General features: G+C 48.8%; 1 protein-coding gene across 1 annotated transcript; it reads left to right on the top strand.

Annotated features, from left to right (window-relative positions):
* The first annotated feature begins 316 nt into the window (after positions 1–316).
* On the top strand, positions 317–1510 carry LOC149434753 (uncharacterized). Its single transcript, XM_089663435.1, has one exon. It carries the CDS (start codon positions 588–590, stop codon positions 1398–1400), a length of 813 nt encoding a protein of 270 aa, XP_089519561.1. The 5' UTR covers positions 317–587; the 3' UTR covers positions 1401–1510.
* Positions 1511–24259: the final 22749 nt, after the last annotated feature.

The following is a 24259-nucleotide window of genomic DNA, read 5'->3' as shown; positions in this document are numbered from 1 at the left end:
AAAAGTGACACCATAAACAAAGCAAGTTATTGTTCTGTATGATCTGTAACAGTGCCACAACTGCCTATACGTGAGAATGTATGACTCCATTGTCTGGGCTGAATGTTGGGAATACTGTGCGCACTTATAAACTTTCTTAATAAAATCTATTTGATTAAAAAAATACTGTAGATAATGCTGTACATATTCTTTCTATTCATAAGATATATTTAGTAATGAATATTAAAAATAGAAAGCAACTTTATGTAGGCCTTTATATAGAATTCTTTTTTCTTTCTCTACAGGTAGATTGATGAACCAGGTTTTAGGACATTTTGGTCTTCATGAATACAGCTGAGTCACATGGAAAATAAAACACATGGTTGTCTTAATTGACTGAAAGTCTTTACTGCAGCTCACTGGAGGATTCACACGGGATACAAGTCATATCTGTGTTCTAAAAGTCATGGTTTGGATCCTCTTCCACATTGATCCAGCAGGAGAAAAGTAATTTCAGTGTTCTGGAAGTGACAATGGCTTTACAATAACGTCCAACCCAAGTATACATAAGAGGAGTCATTTCATACTACTTGTTTGGAGATTTTACAATGGAGAGAAAATATATCACACACCAGAAGGCTTGCAAGGGAGAGAAGCCATATCATTGTTCTGAATGTGGAAAAACTTTTATAAGCAAGAGATACCTTATAATACACCAAAGATTTCACACTGGAGAGAAGTCATATCAGTGTTCTAAATGTGATAAAGCTTTTACTCGGAAGTCACATCTTATCACACACCAGAGGATTCACACTGGAGAGAAGCCATATCAGTGTTCTGGATGTGATAAAGCTTTTACTCAGAAGTCAGATCTTATCAGACACCAGAGGATTCACACTGGAGAGAAGTCGTATCAGTGTTCTGAATGTGATAATGCTTTTACACAAAAGTCACATCTTATCACACACCAGATTGTCCACACTGGAGAGAAGCCATATCAGTGTTCTGAATGTGATAAAGCTTTTACTCAGAAGTCAAGTCTTCTCACACACCAGAGGATTCACACTGGAGAGACGCCATATCAGTGTTATGAATGTGATAAAGCTTTTACTCAGAAGTCAAGTCTTATCACACACCAGAGGATTCACACTGGAGAGAAGTCATACCAGTGTTCTGAATGTGATAAACCTTTTACTGAGAAGTCAAAGCTTATCAGACACCAGAGGATTCACACTGGAGAGCAGCCATATCAGTGTTCTGAATGTGATAAAGCTTTTACTGAGAAGTCAAATCTTATCGCACACCAGAGGGTTCACACTGGAGAGAAGTCATATCAGTGTTCTGAATGTGATAAAGCTTTTACACAGAAGTCACATCTTATCAGACACCAGAGGATTCACACTGGAGAGAAGCCATTTTAATGCTCTCAATGTGACAAAACTTTTTCAGTTAATGCCGGTCTAATCTATCACCGGAGGATTCACAAATTTCTGCATTGATTAAATTCTGGAATAAAAGGGATATTAAAGAAGTTTCAGGTGTCACAAGTTAGTTTCACATCCCCAATGTCATCCTACAAGCTAGAGAAGAAGAGAGAAGATAAAATGTTACTTTAAAAGAAACAAACTAAAATCTGAGCAAACTGGAATGTAATGATCGGATGAACTGAGTTTAGTGCTTATGTCCATCAATACACAACTAAAAGGCATTTGAATATTTTATATTTTGATAATTTTTTTAAGATAAGCATCAATAACTGAACAGCTTTCCTCATGATTCTCATCTTTATCTTTATCATGGAGCTTTGAATGAACATGCAATGCATTTTCATGATTCACCAACTGAGTTGTGTTTCCAAGCATTTTCTTCATTTCTGGATCCTGAGGTAATACATGACCAACACTGCCTCAGTACCAGAGACTAGGATGGGGTCTATTGTCATCTTACCAAGTCTCTGAAGCCTCAGTGGGAGAGTCCATTTCAGGTTCTTCTGACTATTGATACATGATCAGCCAGGCTTGAGGTCTCCAGCTAAGCCCACCTTGTCCACTCCTCCCATTACATGTTCCATCTCCTCTCCCATTATCAATGCCTTCTTTCCACATTTCATCTCTCATTAATATTATTATTATTATACAGGATTTATGGTGCCAACAGCTCAGCGCTTTACAATATAATGGGAGACAATACAGCAACAATACAGTTTAATACAAGAGGGATAGGAGGGCCCTGCTCCTCGGAGCTTACAATCTAGGAGGGAGGGGCTAGTGGTACAAAAGGTAGTAACTGTGGGGGATGGACTGGTAGGAGGAGTAAAAGATTCCATTATTAGCTGAGGGCAGGATAGGCTTCCCTGAAGAGAGAGTTTTTCAGAAATTGCCTAACAGTGACCAGAGTAGGCAGTAGTCTGATAAATTGGGGTAGAGAGTTCCACAGGATGGGGGAAGCTCTGGAGATGAGCATGGGAGGAGGAGACCAGGGAGCTAGAGAGCAGGAGGTCGTGCGAGGAGCGGATATATGGTTTGGGTGATATTTGGAGACAAGATTGGTGATGTAATTTGGGGTGTGTGGTGGTTTATGTAATAATTTATTCTAAGTACGTAGGGCGGTGTCCTCTCCCTTAAACAAAATATTGCAGTGCCTCCAGCCGTTAAAATATGGCAAATGTTTAATGAATCAATAATTTGGACACCTTAATAATTTGATCACCACTTAATAATATACCTCGAGTTCTTTTAGCCAGTATGATTTCGTACCATATACACAAAAATTGCCTTTTTGATAAATAAATAAATAAATTTATTTATTTATGTACAAAATTTATATATATATAATAATACAAATGCAAAAGACTGGTGATAAATGTATACTTGTACATACACTCAAAAATATGACAGGCTAATTTCTATATGATCCAACAATATATGATTATAGATTATAGTAAATAGAGGAAAAATCGGGTTTAGATATAAGTTGTAACCTTATAGTGCTTCAGAAATTATTTCAAATTTCTCGTGGCCATAGAGACAAAAGAAAGATATCTCTGATAAATTGCACTACAACAAACTACTGATCAGTTAAATATGCAATATATAATTTCAATATCAAACAATTTTTAGTGATAATTATGTATGTAATCTTAATATTCCTAAACACACAATACAAATGCTATAAGTCTTTGGAAAATTGGAAATATCAAATAAAATACAATATCCTAGCAGTCTCACCACTCCTAGAACCTTGATTTTTAGGCCTCCCCAGTGGGATGCAGTTGGGCCTTCAAATGGTCCTCAAGACAAAATGGCAGCTGGACTCCTTCAGAAAAATGGCCGCAGGTAGCAAGTGAGAGTGCAGTAGTTGTTAGCAATAGGATAGATGATATATGTTGGAAGTTATAGCAGCCTGGATTGCAGTGTTATAGAAGAAGTGTAGAAGTTCAGAGGTTCAGAAGTTTAGCAGAAGTTTCAGATTGTAGATTGCCTTAGATCTTTTCAGCTTCTTCAGATTCTTAGCTTTCTTTAGATTTTTTCCAGATCCCCTTTTTCAAAATCTTTCTAAGTGTGAGGTGTATGGTCTTTTTATACCATACAATCCTTTGTTTCAAGAGACCCTCCCAACAGGCTTGTTGATTGGCCGGTCGAGAAATGTGTGTACATAAAGATATATCTCACCTGTCCACTGGGAGCAGCTAGGGATCACAAAACAATTTGTGTAGTAATGATGACTCATACTTTGATTGAAATAACATGTCTTCAGGTATCAAATATATATGTATCCTATTCCAGTATAGTCGATTGTACTACTACTCTTGGATGAGGACCATAGAAAGATACACATACATTTGGTTTCTCATTTCCCTGACATTTAAACTGTTTTGAAGCATTTGATTTCTTTTGGAAATGAATAATTGACACCAATTCATGAATCATCTTATTCTTCATCATTTCACACTTAATTGAGTAATATGCAATACCTAACCTTCTCAAAGATATTTTCTCTAGATAAAAATTGTTAGTAATATGCCTTTTGATAATGTCTCTGTGGGTAGATATATCACGTTTTTAGCTTTAGATGACCTAAGTTTCACCTTTTTGTTTAAGGAATTAAGTTCCTATGAGTAGGAAAAACTCTCTGTTTACCTGTTTATTGTGTGGGAATTAGGGTAAACAGCCAGTTATATTTTGACCTCAGTATCCAATAGCTATTGTGACAGTTCAAGAAGTTTGTTTATTCATCACACTTTCCAAGGTTTTGTGTGAGCTCTCAGACAATCAGGTTTCCATCTCATCATTGTCCTTTTTGGTTAGATGTGTTGGCTCACCTGTAGAAGTCCAAATAGTGGTGTTTGACTTTATAATTAAGTTTTCTGCAGATGAAATGTCCTAGCTTTCCATAGACCATGACACTTGTTTAGGAAACATATATCTGCCAGGTCTTAGACTAACCAAATCAAGATCCCCCATTGTCTTTTCTGGGACTTTGTTTGATCACCTGTAGGAATTTCAATAGTAGTGTGTGTCTCATTGTCTTTCAAACAAGTTTCTTCCACTCACTGGTTTTTGTAACTTCCTAGAAGGTCATTTGAATTTCAACCAAGAATGTTAACCCCTGACAGTCAGCTGGGATTCCAAATTTTTGGAATAAAATCATTTCTTAACAAATAATCCCCCAAAAGTCACTACAGGCAGAGCTATAAATGGCTTTATATGTTATTGTTAGTATTTTGAATTGTATCCATTGGGCAATGAGAAGCCAGTGACGGGATTTGCATAGTGGGGTGGAGGACACTGAGTGGAGGCCAGCGGAGGGATTGGCAGAGAGGGTGGAGGCCAGTGGAGGGATTGGAAGAGAGGGGTGGAGAATACTGAATGGAGGCCAGTGGAGTGATTGGCAGAGGGGGATGGAGGACACTGAATGGAGGCCAGTGGAGGGATTGGTGGAGGACACTGAATGGAGGCCAGTGGAGGGATTGGCAGAGAGCTGTGGAGGGATTGGCAGATAGGGATGGCTGATACAGAATGATTAGTAAGGTGGATGATGACAGCAGCATTCATGATAGACTGAAGAGGGGATAGCCTGCAATGAGGTCGGCCAATGAGGAGGGAATTACAATAGTCAAGGCGAGATATAACAAGGGAGTGAATAAGTTGCTTAGTGGTTTCCGAGGTTAAGAACGGCCATATCTTGGAGATGTTGCGGAGGTTGGAGATGTTGCCGAGGTGAAGTCTACAAGATTTGGACAGTGAAGGGATTGGCAAAGAGAGGTGGAGGACACTGAATGGAGGCCAGTGGAGGGATTGGCAGAGGGGGATGGAGGACACTGAATGGAGGCCAGTGGAGGGATTGGTGGAGGACACTGAATGGAGGCCAGTGGAGGGATTGGCAGATAGGGATGGCTGATACAAAATGGTTTGTAAGGTGGATATCAGCAACATTCATGATAGACTGAAGAAGGGATAGCCTGCAATGAGGTCGACCAATGAGGAGGGAGTTACAATAGTCGAGGCGTGATATAACAAGGGAGTGAATAAGTTGCTTAGTGGTTTCCGAGGTTAAGAACGGACATATCTTGGAGCTGTTGAGGAGGTGAAGTCTACAAGATTTGGACAGTGATTGGATTTGGGGCTGAAATGACAGATGGGAGTCTAGGATTACACCTAGCGCCCTGGCATGAGGGGAGGGACTGATGGTTGTGTTATTGATCTTGATGGAGAAGTCAGGGAAGGGGGCACAGGCTGGGGGGAATACAAAGAGCTCAGTTTTGGAAAGATTGAGTTTGAGGAAGTGGAGTGACATCTATGCCGATATGTCACTTAGTAGGGTAGTAATGCGAAAGGAGACTGAAGGGGTGAGGTGAGGAGGAGACTGAAGGGGTGAGGTGAGGGGTAGAAAGATAGATTTGTATGTCATCAGGATAGAGATGGTACTTAAAGCCATGGGAGTTTATCAAGTGACCAAGGGAGGAGGTGTAGATGGAGAAGAGTAGGGGTCCAAGGACAGAACCTTGAGGGACCCCTACAGAAAGAGGGAGTGAAGAGGAGTTAAAGGTAATGCTGAATGAGCTCTGTGATAGGTAGGAAAAGAACCAGGAGAGAGCGGAGTCTTGGAGACCAAGAGAGTGGAGTTTTTTGAGGAGGAAGGGATGGTCAACCGTATCAAAAGCTGCAGAGAGGTCAAGTGGTAAGAGTAAGGAGCAGTGAGTGGCCATTGGTTGGGATGAGTACGGAGTAGTGGCCATTGGTTGGGATGAGTACGGAGTAGTGGCCATTGGTTGGGATGAGTACGGAGCAGTAGCCATTGGTTTAGCAGTTAGTAGATCATTAGTGAGTTTTAGTAGGGCAGTTTCAGTGGAGTGTAGTGACCGAAAGCCAGACTGTAAAGGGTCAAGAAGGTTGTTGTCAGTGAGATGGGAGGAGCTCAGGCGATTGTAGACTAAGTGTCCTAAGAGTTTAGATGTAAATGAGAGCAGGGAGATAGGTCTTAAGTTGTTCAGGTTGGTGGGGTCCAGGGAGGGCTTGTTAAGTATGGGAGTGATGTGCGCATGCTTTAGAGGGGAGGGGAAGGCACCAGTAAAGAGGGAGAGATTGAAGATGTGAGTGACGGAGCATAGGATGGAGGGGGAGGGTGACCGTAGTAGTTGTGAGGGGACAGGATCCAGGAGGCAGGTAGTGAGACGGGCTTCTAAGAAACCTTAGTGACCTCTTCGGTAGTAGGAAGGTCAAAAGAGGAAAGTGTTGAGGGAGGTTTAGTATGAGGTATGCTAAGTGGGATGGATGTCTGTGCAGTGAAGATGTCCCTATGAATTGCATCAATCTTGTTTTTGAAATGATTTGCAATCTCGTGAGCAGTGAGTGAGGTACTGGGTGGAGGTGGAGAAAGTTGAGAGTTAGAAGTAGAGAAGAGACGACGAGGACTGGATGACAAGCTATTGATGAGAGTGACAAAGTAGGCTTGTTTGGCAGCATGGAGGGAGGAATTGTATGTTAAGAAAGCAGATTTATATCGGGTGAATGCTTGGTGAGATTTGGTTTTACGCCACATTCGCTCCAGCACACGACTATGTCGTTTAAGATCTCTGGTGTTGTCAGTCTGCCAAGGTTGTAATGGTCGGGGCCTGATGCTTCGTGTGGTCAGAGGAGAAAGTGAGTCTAATGTGGATGAAAGTGAACTGTTGTAGACAGCAGTGGCCAGGACAGGGGAGAGATTCTGTCATAGAGTTGGCCAGTTGCAGAGTGGAAGGGAGAAGGGTTCAAGTTGTGAAGGTTTCTGCAGGTGATTGCTGCTTGGAGGGATAAGTGTTTGAAGATGAGGAGACTGAAGGTGATGAGACTGTGATCATAGAGAGGAAAGGGGGTGTTTGTGAGGTTGTAGGATATCCTCTCATGGGTGACAACCTTTCAGGCAGGTCTGCGGCTGTGACACCAGCTAGAAAGAAGTCTCTGTTCAGTGAGAAAACAACATCCCAAGCTGATGCAGGCCTTCCAATACTGAGTTACTGCTGATTTAGGGGATGTATTCAGCAGTAAAACGTAAGCCCAGCTGGCCACTTGTGTTCCATGTGGTTCTGCCAAATGGGATTCCATCAGGTGAAGATCAGAAATCCTTGTTACATGTTTTCTCTTTCCAGCTATTACTCCTCTCCATAGACTAATCACACAATACAACTGCCAGAGATCTGAACTTACAAAGTGCTGAGTGTGCGGTCATATTCCTACCACTTCTTCCGGGGGACTGACATTCCTCTGATTGGGGTTCACAATAATCACTCTGAGTGCACACATCTCTTTTTGGTGGAAAGTTTGTAAAGAAAACTTCTTCTCCCTGTTACAGAAGGTGGGAAAATAACAGATGTACAGACAGGACCAACAGCTGATACAACTATGTTGCAGAGGGAACTCTGGGAATGCTAATGACAGATTGCATTACACATTCAGTTAGCAGACTTCCTGCTGTTGGTCTGATGTTTGAATTGTGTTCTGATATTTACTGTCCTGCTGTAAAAGGTGTAAATGATCGCCCGCATGTTTCCTGTAGTAGCAGGGACTACAAACTCATATCAGGAATAGTAGGATGATAAAATGTAAGTTAATAGATAGGGCCCCGCCCCTACAATAAGGTATATCTATATAAATTATATATTAGATTGTTATTAATAAACACTGGCCTGATTTTATCATGAATAATTCACATATGAAAATATAAGAGAAATCCTTATAAAGTACAGCAAAAAGATTTTCTGGATATTTAAGTGTGAATTTTTTTTTTTTTTTTAAATAAGAAATAAATAATAATTATGCATAATAGAAAAATATATAAAAAATAATAACAAAAAAATAAATAAAAATAAAAAATATAAATGAAATATAATCACAAAATTTTGAAAATGAAAAGATGAAAAAGAATGTAAAAATGAAATGGTGTCCAAAGTCTATGAATAATAGCGGAGTATTCTATTCGTGTCCACAATAGTAATTGCTGTATATAAGGAACTGTAGAAATAAATCCTTGCTTGAATATTGACCCTTTTATGGGCTCACCTTCTTGTTCGCCTATTGCTGGGCTGACACAGCTTTTAAGAGGTTTGTATTGATGAGATCCTTTGGACCTCCCCTGGGTTTTCCTGGATTGGTCACTTCTAATGTGCTTGTATGGACATGATGATCTCTGCTTCCTTCTGATGCTGGATGTGGCTCCATCTCCCTATTTTTCTCCTCGTTAGTATAGTGGAAGAAAGAAGAGATATTTGGTGCCTTATCGTTTTAATAAAAAGATTTATTTAATGCCCTCTATATGACCTCACATGTCAATAATTTCAATGCGCTTTGTAATAGATAAAACCGCTAAATGCGGATGTGACAGGCTTCCTCCGTGTGTCTACACACACTGTCTATACTCGCCGTTACTGAAGTTGGGTTGCCGTGGTGATTAGAGATGAGCGAAGTATTCAAAAATTTGATTCGACTGATTCGGCGAATTCGTGGAAAATATTCGATTCGAGTGGAATATATTCGCTGTGAATTTAACTTAAAAAAGGGTGTTTCTAGGCTTCAAAGAGACTTAATATTAGTGCAGAACACTGTACCTTTAATTTAAATGCCCTTGGAGTCTGCTGGGGAAGAGAAATAATACTGTCAGTCAGTATGACATGCAGATGAGTGCCGTCGATCTTAGAATCACCGCACACTTCACTCATTTGGCCAGTCACGGGGCCAAAACCAGTGTTTGGAGCCACAGTGTGGCGGTGGAGGCAGCAGCAATGGGAGGCCATACAGCAACCTATGACAAAATGGAAACCAGCAGGAGTGTGAGGAGACCTGAAAGTGGCACATGGCAGAGTGGAAGCAATGGGAGGCGGTACAGGGACCCATGTCACACTGTGGACCCAGCAGCAGCATGACCAGGCGGTACGGGGGACCATGGCCGATTTGGGGCCTGGCAGCACCTATGGGAGGCCTGTAATCTGCCAGCAACCTATGACAAAATGGAAAACCGCAGGAGTGTGAGGAGACCTCAAAGTGGCACATGGCAGAGTGGGAGCAATGGGAGGCAGTACAGGGACCCAGGTCACACTGTGGGCCCAGCAGCAGCGTGACCAGGCGGTACGGGGGCCCATAGCAGATTTGGGGCCTGGCGGCACCTATGGGAGACCTGTAATCTGCCAGCAACCTATGACAAAATGGAAAACCGCAGGAGTGTGAGGAGACCTCAAAGTGGCACATGGCAGAGTGGGAGCAATGGGAGGCGGTACAGGGACCCAGGTCACACTGTGGGCCCAGCAGCAGCGTGACCAGGCGGTACGGGGGCCCATGGCAGATTTGGGGCCTGGCAGCACCTATGGGAGGCCTGTAATCTGCCAGCAACCTATGACAAAATGGAAAACCGCAGGAGTGTGAGGAGACCTCAAAGTGGCACATGGCAGAGTGGGAGCAATGGGAGGCGGTACAGGGACCCAGGTCACACTGTGGACCCAGCAGCAGCGTGACCAGGCGGTACGGGGGCCCATGGCAGATTTGGGGCCTGGCGGCACCTATGGGAGGCCTGTAATCTGCCAGCAACCTATGACAAAATGGAAAACCGCAGGAGTGTGAGGAGACCTCAAAGTGGCACATGGCAGAGTGGGAGCAATGGGAGGCGGTACAGGGACCCAGGTCACACTGTGGGCCCAGCAGCAGCGTGACCAGGCGGTACGGGGGCCCATGGCAGATTTGGGGCCTGGCAGCACCTATGGGAGGCCTGTAATCTGCCAGCAACCTATGACAAAATGGAAAACCGCAGGAGTGTGAGGAGACCTCAAAGTGGCACATGGCAGAGTGGGAGCAATGGGAGGCGGTACAGGGACCCAGGTCACACTGTGGGCCCAGCAGCAGCGTGACCAGGCGGTACGGGGGCCCATGGCAGATTTGGGGCCTGGCAGCACCTATGGGAGGCCTGTAATCTGCCAGCAACCTATGACAAAATGGAAAACCGCAGGAGTGTGAGGAGACCTCAAAGTGGCACATGGCAGAGTGGGAGCAATGGGAGGCGGTACAGGGACCCATGACACACTGTGGACCCAGCAGCAGCGTGACCAGGCGGTACGGGGGCCCATGGCAGATTTGCGGCCTGGCAGCAGCAATGTGAGGCCCGTAATCTGCCAGCATCCTATGACAAAATGGAACCCAGCAGCAGTGTGAGGAGACCTGATAGTGGCACATGGCAGAGTGTGGCGTTGGAGATAGCAGCAATGGGAGGCGGTACAGGGACCCATGACACACTGTGGACCTGGCAGCAGCGTGAGGAGGCGGTACAGGGGCCCATGGCAGATTAGGGGCCTGGCCGCAGCAATGTGAGGCCCGTAATCTGCCAGCACCCTATGACAAAATGAAACACACCAGCAGTGTGAGGAGACCTGAAAGTGGCACATGGCATGACACACTGTGGACCTTGCAGCGTGAGGAGGCGGTACAGGGGCCCATGGCAGATTAGGGGCCAGGCCGCAGCAATGTGAGGCCCGTAATCTGCCAGCACCCTATGACAAAATGAAACACACCAGCAGTGTGAGGAGACCTGAAAGTGGCACATGGCATGACACACTGTGGACCTTGCAGCAGCGTGAGGAGGCGGTACAGGGGCCCATGGCAGATTAGGGGCCTGGCAGCAGCTATGGGAGGCCTGTAATCTGCCAGCACCCTATGACAAAATGAAACACACCAGCAGCAGTGTGCGGAGACCTGAAAGTGGCACATGTTTGGGGCATGATTCACGGCGGATTTAGTCAGTTGTGTCAGGAACTGGTGGTTTGAAATCCAGACTAATCCACGCCTGATTCATTTTCACAAACGTGAGTCTCTCCACACTTTGGGTGGACAGTCGTGTCCTCCGCGGAGTTACAATACCTCCTGCCGCACTAAACACGCGCTCCGATGCCACGCTACTGGCCGGGCATGACAGCCTTTCAAGGGCAAATTCAGCTAGTTGGGGCCAAAGGTCAAGTTTCGTTGCCCAGTAGTCAAGGGGATTGTCTACCTCGGTTGGCAGGGTGCTGTCCAAGTAGGCCCAAGCCTGTTGTTTGAGCTCCTGCTCCAGGTCCACCTGATGCTGCTGCTGCTGCTGCTGCGGCTGGTTAGTAGTTTCCTCACTGCGCTGGTGAAGAAAGCTACTCATCATCGACTGCAGACTGAGGCAGCCGCTGCTGGTGGAGCTGCCACTGCTCCTACCACCCCACCCCTCCCCTGCTGCCATGGCAGCGGAACGCGAGCGCACAGGGCCCACAGTGTCTGAGGATGGACGTTGGCGCACAAAGGCAGAGACCAACTGACTACATAGGTGGTTTTTATAGTACGTAATTTTGGCCTCCCTCTCAGCAGGTGTGAAAAAGGCCACCATTTTGGAACGGTAGCAAGGGTCCAACAAGGTGGACAGCCAAAAGTCATCCCTCTGTCTGATGGTTATTATTCGGCTGTCGCTACGCAAGCAACCGAGCATGCTATGGGCCATTTGTGCCAAGGAATGCGAGGGACTCCCTGCCTCCATCTCCACAGCATACTGCCACGGTGCGTCTGGGTCCTCTGTCTCCTCCTCCTCCTCTACCAGATGCTCCTGCTCCTCCACTCCTGTCCGCTGAGTGGAAAAACCACCCATTTCACTCAATAATTCCTGAGCACCAATGTCCTCCTCTACCTCCTCCTCTTCTTCCTGTCCTGCCCCCACAGGGGTCATGTGGCGTTGAGATCTGTGCGCCACGTCTACCGCACCCTGACCAGCCATTGTTAACAGCATTTGTTCCAGGACGTGCAACAGAGGAATGACGTCGTTCATCCCATAGTCCTGCCGACTCACGAATAGCGTGGCCTCCTCAAAGGGCCTGAGCAAGCGGCAGGTGTCACGCATGAGCTGCCAATGGCTGACATCTAAGTTACACAGGGGAGTACCTTTATCCGCTTGTAACATCAGGAAATCGGTGATGGCCTTTCACTGCTCGTAAAGGCGGTCTAACATGTGTAGGGTTGAATTCCACCTTGTTGCAACGTCGCAGATCAGGCGATGCTGTGGAATTCCGTTCTGCCGCTGCAGCTCAAGGAGGGTGTGCTTTGCGGTGTAGGAATGGCTGAAATGCATGCAAAGTTTACGTGACATTTTAAGGATGTCTTGCAGTGGGATGGTGGATTTTAGGAACCGCTTGACAACCAGATTGAACACGTGAGCCATGCATGGCGCATGGCACAACCTTCCTTGACGCAGAGCAGACACCATGTTCTTTCCGTTGTCGGTCAACATGGTTCCGATTTTCAGTTTGCGCGGAGACAGCCATCTGTCGATTTCTCTGTTCATTACACTCAGAAGTTCCTCCCCTGTGTGACTATGTTTGCCAAGGCATACCAGGTGCAGCACAGCGTGACACCGTTGCGCCCTGCACATGTGATATGCCGGTCGGGTAATGGGACTTGGCACGGGGGTGGCGGCTGAGGACACGGCGGAAGAAGAGATGGTAGAGGCGGACATGTTTGCTGGACCAAGGACGTGCAAACGTGGAGGCAAAAGCGTCGTGACCTGTCCAAGTTGCTGGTGCGGCTGTGCCGGCACCACGTTCACCCAGTGGGCCGTAAATGACATGTACTGTCCCTGACCGTAGTTACAGCTCCACACGTCGGCGCTGCCGTGCACTTTGGCAGAGACCGACATGCTCAAAGACTGGCCCACCATCTCTTCTACATGTGAATGCAGGGCTGGCACTGCCTTTTTGGCGAAGAAATGACGGCTTGGCACTCTCCACCGCGGCGCGGCACAAGCCATCATTTCTCGGAAAGGTGCTGAGTCCACCAGTTGGAAAGGGAGGGACTGCAGCACCAGCAACTTGGACAGGAGGACGTTCAGCTTTTGCACCGTCGGGTGCGTGCTCGCAAACTGTTGTCTCTTGGAAACGGATTCCAAGAAAGACTGCTGACGGAATCCGAGAAGAGGAGTAGCAGGAGAAGGAGCATCTGAACGAGCGGAAGATGCCAACGAGCGACAACTCCCCTCAGCAGAGGTGTTGGAGCCTTGACTGGCTGATAGAGGGCGATTGACGTCGGGTGACGGAGCAAGTAATGGAGCGGGTGATGGAGCAGGGGCTGGGGCAGGCAGAACCGCCGTATCTTTATCACGGTTTTCCCAGGCCACCGAATGGCGACGCTGCATATGCTGACGCAACGCTGTAGTCCCAACATGGGCCCCCTGGCCACGCTTGACTTTCTGGCCACATAGTCGACATACGGCTACGTTTACTTCCTCGGGCGGCTTGACGAAAAATTGCCACACCTCCGAGTAGGAAACTTTGCCCCCGCTACTCCTCACTGGCTGACTGCTACTTCCTCCGTGCGCACCGGCACCACTACTGGCCGTGGTGGTAGGCTGCAGTGGAGCTGGTGCTCTACTCCGTGGCCGTTTGGCTCCACTGACACTGCTGCGACCCTGCTGCCTCCTGGGCAACCCACCGACTGTTTCGCTCGCTGCCAAGCTGGCACCCTCTTCTCCTGATGATGCGGAAGAAATTACCTGATGACGACGAGGCTGCCAAGTGCGATCAACCTCCTCATCATCAAGTAGGGTCTCCGCCTCACTACTAGCCCCCTCGGCTGCGTCTGGGTCAGGAGACAGACCTGTCTCTAGACCGGCTACCGAGCCACTCTCCTCGCCAGTACTTCTTCGCCTGGCTGCTGAAAAGGCGGATGTCTCCCCCCATTCCTGACCGCCCTCTGTTAGCTCTTCCTCACTGTACAGTGGGGCTGAGCCCACAGCATGCGATACTTCGCTTGGTGAGGGAACAGCAAAGGACAGGGGCAGGTAGAGGACACGTGATTTCAGTGGGCTTGCTCCCGGGCCATGCCAACTAACGGTTGTGTCTGACGTACCCACCGACCGTTGGCTGTAGGTGTCAGAGGTGACCTGGGAAGAGGAAGACGACCGAGCCAACCAATCGATGACGGCAGGGTTGTCGGTTGAGACACGACCGCTGGATGACACCGGGAGCACTGGCCTCTGGCTGCGACTAGTGCTGCCTCGACCCCTTCCTCTGCTGCCACGTCTGCTCGCTCCTAAAACATTGCCTCCTCTGCCACTCCTCTGCATGTTGTCTGACATACTCTTTAATTCAACGATTCTGTGTCCCTGAGTAACAATTCTGTGTCCCTGAGTAACAATTCTGTGTCTGTCCCTGAGTAACAATTCTGTGGCCCTGAGTAACAATTCTGTGTCCCTCAGTAACAATTCTGTGTCCCTGAGTAACGTTTCTGTGGCCCTAAGTAACGGTTCTGTGGCACTCAGTAACAATTCTGTGGCCCTCAGTAACAATTCTGTGTCTGTCCCTGAGCAACAATTCTGTGGCCCTAACTAACGTTTCTGTGGCCCTAAGTAACGGTTCTGTGGCCCTCAGTAACAATTCTGTGTCCCTCAGTAACAATTCTGTGTCTGTCCCTGAGTAACAATTCTGTGGCCCTAAGTAACGGTTCTGTGGCCCTCAGTAACAATTCTGTGTCCCTGAGTAACAATTCTGTGGCCCTAAGTAACAATTCTGTGTCCCTCAGTAACAGTTCTGTGTCTGTCCCTGAGTAACAATTATGTGGCCCTAAGGAACGGTTCTGTGGCCCTCAGTAACAATTCTGTGTCCCTGAGTAACAATTCTGTGGCCATAAGTAACGGTTCTGTGGCCCTCAGTAACAATTCTGTGTCCCTGAGTAGCGTTTCTGTGGCCCTAAGTAACGGTTCTGTGGCCCTCAGTAACAATTCTGTGTCTGTCCCTGAGTAACAATTCTGTGGCCCTAAGTAACGGTTCTGTGGCCCTCAGTAACAATTCTGTGTCTGTTAGGATCCGCCAGGCAAAGCCCTCCGTCTGCCAGCTGGTAGACCTACCCAGAGCGTGGGGTCTAAGCCCGGGCTGTGCTTTCACCAGGGCCCCTGATGGTGGGGATGGACTTGAAACAGTCCCGGGCCAGGTCACGACCTCTGAGTGGGCCACCAGCGGCCGAGGAGGCCTCCGGGGATGTATGTAGGTACCAGGAGAGCCAGCTGTGAAGAGGATGGCGGCCCCAGCAGGGTGGTACGGATAGTGGCCCCGTGGGGTAAGCGGGGTACCGAATCAGCGGGCTAGGAGTAGTCGGGTCACACGCAGGGTCAGCCGGGTAAATCAATCCGTAGGAACAGTCGGGATAAGCCGAGTCAAAACGCAGGAGCAGGCAGAATAGTCAGAACAAAGCCGGGTCAATCACAGGAGCGGGTAGAATAGTCAGAACAAAGCCGGGACAATCTCAGGGGCAGGCAGCGTAGTCAGGGTCAAAAACAGGGTCACAGCAGGAGCAGGTATTCAGGATCACACATAGACCTTGCGGCAATTTGTGACAGTGCAGGGCATCTTTAAATAGTGCGCCCTGCACTGTCATTGGCTGGCTAGGATGCGCCCCCGGCTGTCATTGGACGCCTTAAGCGCGCCCGCGGTTTCTACTGCGCATGCGCGGCGTCCTGTCAGCCGCGGCTCGCCGGGACCTAGTTCCTGTGTCCCGGCGTGATCTGCCGCCAATGCGCATGCGCGGGGGACAGAGCCGCGATTGCGGCAGACGGAGCCGGGATCCCTGACATTGCCCCCCCCCAACGGGCACCCTCCGGGAGCCCCACTGATCTCTCCACCGCGGGTGAGCACGAAAAAACTCCCGGATGAGCCTAGGCGCGTGAACGTCCTGGGCGGGTTCCCAGGAGTTCTCCTCAGGACCATAACCCTTCCATTTTATCAGGAACTGAGTCTGGCCCCCCCTCCTTCGGCAACTGAGGATAGCTTCCACCTCAAATTCCTCCTGGTCACCTATGGCGATTGCCTCGGGAGGTCTGGATTCTCGGTCTGGGAAGGGATCCGGTCTGGACGGCTTCAGGAGAGATACATGAAACACAGGATGTATTTTGAAAGTCTGCGGAAGCTCGAGTTCGTAGGCCACCTTGTTGACCATTCGTTTAACAGGAAATGGGCCAATGTACTTGGGTCCCAGCTTCTTTGAGGGGCACAGCATCTTCAAGTTGGCTGTTGCCAGCCAAACCAGATCTCCTGGTTGAAGCAGTAAATCTCCTCTTCTCTTTCTGTCGAAAGCCTTCTTACTGTCCTCCTGGGCCTTAGCGATGGCTTCCTGAATAGTCTTGTTGTTGACGGAAAAGAAGTTCAAGATGTCCTGCGACGCCGGTACCAGATTTTCAGGCATTAGATCAGGGGGGAATGTGGGGTGATACCCGTAATTAGAAAAGAATGGCGATTGACCCGTAGCTGAGTGACTTGAGTTGTTGTATGAGAACTCCGCAGAAGGCAACAACGTCAGCCAGTCATCCTGGAGATAGGAGGTGTAGCATCGTAAATACTGTTCCAGCGTTTGGTTGGTCCTCTCGGTTTGACCGTTGGTCTGCGGGTGGTAGGCGGATGAGAGCGACAGCTTGATTCCCAGCGCTTTACATAGGGCGTTCCAGAACCTGGAGGTGAATTGCACCCCCCGATCCGACACAATGTCTTCGGGGACTCCATGAAGCCTTACCACTTCCCGAATGAAGATCCGTGCCGTTTCCGGTGCCGATGGGGTCTTCTCCAGGGGCACGAAATGCGCCATCTTCGAGAAGCGGTCGACGATCACCATTATCGCCGTGTGGCCTTGGGATGGTGGGAGTTCGACCACAAAATCCATGGCTATCATTTGCCAGGCCCGCTTGGGTATAGGTAATGGACGTAAAAATATTAATACCTCCTGCGCTTCAGATGAAGAAAAACCTACACTAAGCTGCCAACACCCTCCTTTAAACCAAAAAGTACGTATATAGACAAGAAAAATTGGTGTGGCGCTAAGGCAAATAACACTAATCCCACATATCATATAAAATATAATATATATACATAAACAGATGATTATATATAGTCATGCATAAAACCTCTAACATAACCCCCAACTGGGGCACGTGAATAGATGCTAGTGATGGTGACACAAAACACCATGCAAAGGAATGTAAAATTCCTACAAGTGACAGAGGTGCATAAATTACAGTCCACTACACACAAAGACTGTGATCCTTGAACAAGCGTGAAAGTGCCACTGGTGTCACTGGTGTCACAATCCAGAAATGGTAAGAGTGCCTCCTCACCTCCCCGCACTGACCACAAGGGCCAATACGCCTTTGCACCTTATAGGTGTAATCCTCGAGTGCCAGCCGGTAAGGTCCACACTGGATGCTACCTCAGACGCTGTAATCCCAAATGCCAACTCCAGCTGCTATATAGTGGTGGTATGAAAAGAGTAAGCCACAGAGCCACGACACGGCACCCTGATCATCTGTGGTCCTAACTCTAAAATTTATCAATATTAAATTTTAGAGTTAGGACCACAGATGATCAGGGTGCCGTGTCGTGGCTCTGTGGCTTACTCTTTTCATACCACCACTATATAGCAGCTGGAGTTGGCATTTGGGATTACAGCGTCTGAGGTAGCATCCAGTGTGGACCTTACCGGCTGGCACTCGAGGATTACACCTATAAGGTGCAAAGGCGTATTGGCCCTTGTGGTCAGTGCGGGGAGGTGAGGAGGCACTCTTACCATTTCTGGATTGTGACACCAGTGACACCAGTGGCACTTTCATGCTTGTTCAAGGATCACAGTCTTTGTGTGTAGTGGACTGTAATTTATGCACCTCTGTCACTTGTAGGAATTTTACATTCCTTTGCATGGTGTTTTGTGTCACCATCACTAGCATCTATTCACGTGCCCCAGTTGGGGGTTATGTTAGAGGTTTTATGCATGACTATATATAATCATCTGTTTATGTATATATATTATATTTTATATGATATGTGGGATTAGTGTTATTTGCCTTAGCGCCACACCAATTTTTCTTGTCTAGGTAATGGACGTAACAATCCCCATGCCCTACTCCTGGAGGGTTTGTTCCTTTGACAGGTGGGACACGTCCGGACGTAACGCTCACAATCCTTGATCATATCCGGCCACCAGAACGAGCGCCGTAGCAGTTCTAGAGTCTTCGTCACCCCGAAGTGACCTGCCATTGGATGGTCGTGGCAATGCCCTAGGACCAAGGTTCGCACCTCTTCTGGGACCATGATTCGGTCTTCCTTCCAAAACAGGCCACCGTGGCTCTGGAGGGGTGAACCAGACGGAACGGGTAGCCTTACCGAAGCATCAAGAAGCCGGGAGCGCAGTTCCGTTTGTAGCGCGAGGAAGCTTCCAGAAGGCAGGATGGTGTCTGGTACCGCAGCGTCGTCGGGGTCCTCAAACATGCGGGACAGGGCGTCTGGTTTGGTATTCTTAGTACCGGGTCGGTACGTTATATGGAATGAGAATCGAGAAAAGAAAAGAGCCCATCTCGCTTGGCGTGGTCTCAGTCGTTTTGCCGTCCTTAAATATTCTAGGTTTTTGTGATCTGTAAATATTAGGATGGGGTGAGTGGCCCCTTCCAGTAAATACCTCCATTCTTCCAGAGCGGTTTTAATGGCCAGGAGCTCCCGATCTCCAATGTCATAGTTGCGCTCCGCTGGTGTCAGCTTCCTGGAGAAGAACGCCACAGGGTGCAGTAGTTCCTTGGTACCATTCCTTTGGGACAGAACCGCTCCTACCGCGTTTTCGGAGGCGTCAACTTCCAACACATATGGGAGCGAAGAATCCGGATGGCAGAGAATGGGAGCAGAGGTGAACAGTCTCTTGAGCTTATCGAAGGCCGACTGAGCTTCGGAGGTCCACTTAAAGCGGACCCCTTGTTTCGTCAGTTGCGTGATCGGGGAGACCAGACCGGAGAAGTTCCTAACGAATTTTCTGTAAAAGTTAGCAAAGCCGATGAAGCGCTGTACCCCCTTTTTGTCGGTGGGTATTGGCCAATCTAAGATCGCCGTGACCTTCTGGGGATCCATCGCGACCCCCGCGGAAGAGAGAACCAGTCCCAAGAATGTGATTTCGTGCTGTTCAAAACAGCACTTTTCAGCCTTAGCGTATAGCCCGTGTTGGCGCAACCGTTCTAAGACCCGTGACACGTGACCCCGATGAACCTCCAGTGAGGGGGAAAAAATTAGGATGTCATCCAAGTAAACTACCACGAAAATATCAAGAAAATCGCGAAAAACATCATTGATAAAATGCTGAAAAGTCGCCGGGGCATTACAGAGCCCGAACGGCATCACCAAATATTCGTAGTGACCGAATCTTGTACGGAACGCCGTTTTCCACTCATCCCCCTCCCTGATACGAACAAGGTTATAGGCCCCCCGCAGGTCTAATTTAGTGAAAATCGTTGCTGATCTCAGTCTCTGGAGGAGCTCGGGGACTAGGGGTAAGGGATAACGATTCTTTACCGTAATTTTATTTAGGTCACGATAGTCTATGCAGGGCCGTAACGATTTGTCCTTCTTCTCTACAAAGAACAACCCGGCCCCGGCTGGGGATGTGGAAGGACGAATAAAGCCCTTCCGAAGGTTTTCGTCGATATATTCCCTCAGCACCCCCGATTCCATTTCGGACAAGGGGAAGATACGGCCGAAAGAGATTTCCGACCCGGGTAGGAGGTCAATGGGGCAGTCGTAGGGACGGTGTGGAGGTAGAACGTCAGCTCCCCGCTTACTAAAGACGTCCAAGAAGTCATGATAGGCCGGGGGAATCACCTGGGATAGATTGGTGTCTCCGTCCAAGCACAGGAGGAACCGGGGAACCATGGGTCCTGTGACGTGGCAGTGACTCAAACAATAGGGTGACCAAAAATGAATCGTTCCCTTTTCCCAGTCAATCTGGGGGTTATGGGCCCTCAGCCAAGGGAGCCCCAGAATGACTGGAAAAAGGGGGGAGGCGATGGCGTCCAAACGGAGGAACTCCTGGTGATGGTCTGCCATAGTGGTGAAAATGGGTGGCGTCTCCTGGTCCACCACCCCAGATTTTATACTGGACCCATCTGCCAAGAAAATGTTGAACCCCCTTTCTTTGGTCTGGAGAGGGATTTTTTGCCGGTGGGCAAAAGTCAGATCAATAAAACAGCTACAGGCTCCTGAGTCAACGATCGCGGTCACCGACAATATTCCTCCGGGGAGCTGTAAAGACACAGGAATGGCCAGGTAACTAGACTGATCATCCCTGCCTGCAGGTAAGGAACAAGAAACGGGCGTGGACTTACTCGTTTTTGCAGGACAGGAGCGCACCTGGTGACCAGCTTCCCCGCAGTACAGACACAGGTTCAGTGAGCGCCTCCTCTGGCGTTCCTCGACCGATAAGTGGGAACGGGCCAGTCCCAGTTGCATGGGTTCCGAGTTGTCTCCCATCTCCGTGTTTCGCGGATGGTTCCCTGGGGCTGGAGTTGTATCTCTTGATGGAATCCATGCCACCCTTTGACCCTGGCCGCTCCTTTCCTGTCGACGTTCCCTTAGTCTACGGTCAATTTGAATGGCCAATTCAATCAATCTTTCCAGGGAGTCAGGTAGGCCTACTCGTGCGAGTTCGTCCTTGAGAGGCTCAGACAGTCCAATGCGGAACTGGTGACATAAAGCCGCATCGTTCCATCTGGTGTCTCCCATGCTACGCCTAAAATCGGACGCGTATTCTTCCGCTGCCCGGCGGCCCTGTCGCAGAGAGTATAGGGTAGCCTCTGCGGAAGCAGCCCGCTGAGGGTCGTCATACAAAACGGCCATGGCCTGAAAGAACTCGGTCACGGAGTCAAGATGGGGGTCGCGCCTCTCCATCAGACGGTGGGCCCAATCCTGGGGCTCATCCTGAAGGAGAGAGACTATAAACCCCACCTTGACAGTCTCGGAGGAGAATGTGCGAGGCTGCAAGTTAAAATATAGTGTGCAAGCGTTCCGAAAGGCTCGGAAACGGCTCCGGTCCCCACGGAATCGCTCCGGCAGGGGAACGCGGGGTTCAGGAGCTAAGGGTGTGGCAACCGCTCCGGATACTGGGGTAGCGGGAGGTTCCACAGACGAGGAACTCTGAGCAGGGGGAGTCTGGGGGGCTAATGTCTCCATGCGGTCTTCCAGTCGGGCGCAGCGACTGTGGAAGTTCTGGAAAGCCTGGGTCAAAGTTGCCAGGTGCTGGCAAATATCCTCTAGGGACGCCGGTCCACTTCCTGGCTCTGTCATGGCCGCAAGGTACTGTTAGGATCCGCCAGGCGGAGCCCTCCGTCTGCCAGCTGGTAGACCTACCCAGAGCGTGGGGTCTAAGCCCGGGCTGTGCTTTCACCAGGGCCCCTGATGGTGGGGATGGACTTGAAACAGTCCCGGGCCAGGTCACGACCTCTGAGCGGGCCACCAGCGGCCGAGGAGGCCTCCGGGGATGTATGTGGGTACCAGGAGAGCCAGCTGTGAAGAGGATGGCGGCCCCAGCAGGGTGGTACGGATAGTGGCCCCGTGGGGTAAGCGGGGTACCGAATCGGCGGGCTAGGAGTAGTCGGGTCACACGCAGGGTCAGCCGGGTAAATCAATCCGTAGGAACAGTCGGGATAAGCCGAGTCAAAACGCAGGAGCAGGCAGAATAGTCAGAACAAAGCCGGGTCAATCACAGGAGCGGGTAGAATAGTCAGAACAAAGCCGGGTCAATCTCAGGGGCAGGCAGCGTAGTCAGGGTCAAAAACAGGGTCACAGCAGGAGCAGGTATTCAGGATCACACATAGACCTTGCGGCAATTTGTGACAGTGCAGGGCATCTTTAAATAGTGCGCCCTGCACTGTCATTGGCTGGCTAGGACGCGCCCCCGGCTGTCATTGGACGCCTGAGGCGCGCCGGCGGTTTCTACTGCGCATGCGCGGCGTCCTGTCAGCCGCGGCTCGCCGGGACCTAGTTCCTGTGTCCCGGCGTGATCTGCCGCCAATGCGCATGCGCGGGGGACAGAGCCGCGATTGCGGCAGACGGAGCCGGGATCCCTGACAGTGTCCCTCAGTAACAATTCTGTGTCTGTCCCTGAGTAACAATTCTGTGGCCCTAAGTAACGGTTCTGTGGCCCTCAGTAACAATTCTGTGTCCCTGAGTAGCGTTTCTGTGGCCCTAAGTAACGGTTCTGTGGCCCTCAGTAACAATTCTGTGTCCCTCAGTAACAATTCTGTGTCTGTCCCTGAGTAACAATTCTGTGGCCCTAAGTAACGGTTCTGTGGCCCTCAGTAACAATTCTGTGTCCCTGAGTAGCGTTTCTGTGGCACTAAGTAATGGTTCTGTGGCCCTCAGTAACAATTCTGTGTCCCTGAGTAGCGTTTCTGTGGCCCTCAGTAACAATTCTGTGTCTGTCCCTGAGTAACATTTCTGTGTCTGTCCCTGAGTAAGAATTCTGTGGCCCTAAGTAACGGTTCTGTGGCCCTCAGTAACAATTCTGTGTCCCTCAGTAACAATTCTGTGTCTGTCCCTGAGTAACAATTCTGTGGCCCTAACTAACGTTTCTGTGGCCCTAAGTAACAGTTCTGTGGCCCTCAGTAACAATTCTGTGTCCCTGAGTAACGTTTCTGTGGCCCTAAGTAACGGTTCTGTGGCCCTCAGTAACAATTCTGTGTCTGTCCCTCAGTAACAATTCTGTGTCTGTCCCTGAGTAACAATTCTGTGGCCCTAAGTAACGGTTCTGTGGCCCTCAGTAACAATTCTGTGTCCCTGAGTAACAATTCTGTGTCTGTCCCTGAGTAACAATTCTGTGGCCCTAAGTAACGGTTCTGTGGCCCTCAGTAACAATTCTGTGTCCCTCAGTAACAATTCTGTGTCTGTCCCTGAGTAACAATTCTGTGGCCCTAAGTAACGGTTCTGTGGCCCTCAGTAACAATTCTGTGTCCCTGAGTAACGTTTCTGTGGCCCTAAGTAACGGTTCTGTGGCCCTCAGTAACAATTCTGTGGCCCTCAGTAACAATTCTGTGTCTGTCCCTGAGTAACAATTCTGTGGCCCTAAGTAACGGTTCTGTGGCCCTCAGTAACAATTCTGTGTCCCTGAGTAACGTTTCTGTGGCCCTAAGTAACGGTTCTGTGGCCCTAAGTAACAATTCTGTGTCCCTGAGTAACAATTCTGTGTCTGTCCCTGAGTAACAATTCTGTGGCCCTAAGTAACGGTTCTGTGGCCCTCAGTAACAATTCTGTGTCCCTGAGTAACGTTTTTGTGGCCCTAAGTAACGGTTCTGTGGCCCTCAGTAACAATTCTGTGTCCCTCAGTAACAATTATGTGTCTGTCCCTGAGTAACAATTCTGTGGCCCTAATTAACGATTCTGTGGCCCTCAGTAACAATTCTGTTTCCCTGAGTAACGTTTCTGTGTCCCTAAGTAACGGTTCTGTGGCCCTCAGTAACAATTCTGTGTCCCTGAGTAACAATTCTGTGTCTGTCCCTGAGTAACAATTCTGTGGCCCTAAGTAACGGTTCTATGGCCCTCAGTAACAATTCTGTGGCCCTCAGTAACAATTCTGTGTCTGTCCCTGAGTAACAATTCTGTGGCCCTAACTAACGTTTCTGTGGCCCTAAGTAACAGTTCTGTGGCCCTCAGTAACAATTCTGTGTCCCTGAGTAACGTTTCTGTGGCCCTAAGTAATGGTTCTGTGGCCCTCAGTAACAATTCTGTGTCTGTCCCTGAGTAACAATTCTGTGGCCCTAAGTAACGGTTCTGTGGCCCTCAGTAACAATTCTGTGTCCCTCAGTAACAATTCTGTGTCTGTCCCTGAGTAACAATTCTGTGGCCCTAAGTAACAGTTCTGTGGCCCTCAGTAACAATTCTGTGTCCCTGAGTAACGTTTCTGTGGCCCTAAGTAACGGTTCTGTGGCCCTCAGTAACAATTCTGTGTCCCTCAGTAACAATTCTGTGTCT

Source organism: Staurois parvus, unplaced genomic scaffold (genome assembly GCF_062004578.1).
Source record: "Staurois parvus isolate SC_StPar_1 unplaced genomic scaffold, SC_StPar_1.0 ptg001687l, whole genome shotgun sequence".
Lineage (NCBI taxonomy): Eukaryota > Metazoa > Chordata > Amphibia > Anura > Ranidae > Staurois > Staurois parvus.
The sequence above is the reverse complement of the archived record's forward strand: the minus strand, read 5'-3'. Positions and strand labels throughout refer to the sequence as shown.

What these genes read in the sequence shown, in the direction of transcription:
- LOC149434753 (XM_089663435.1), top strand. Translation starts at nt 588, where the DNA reads ATGGAGAGAAAATATATCACACACCAGAAGGCTTGCAAGGGAGAGAAG.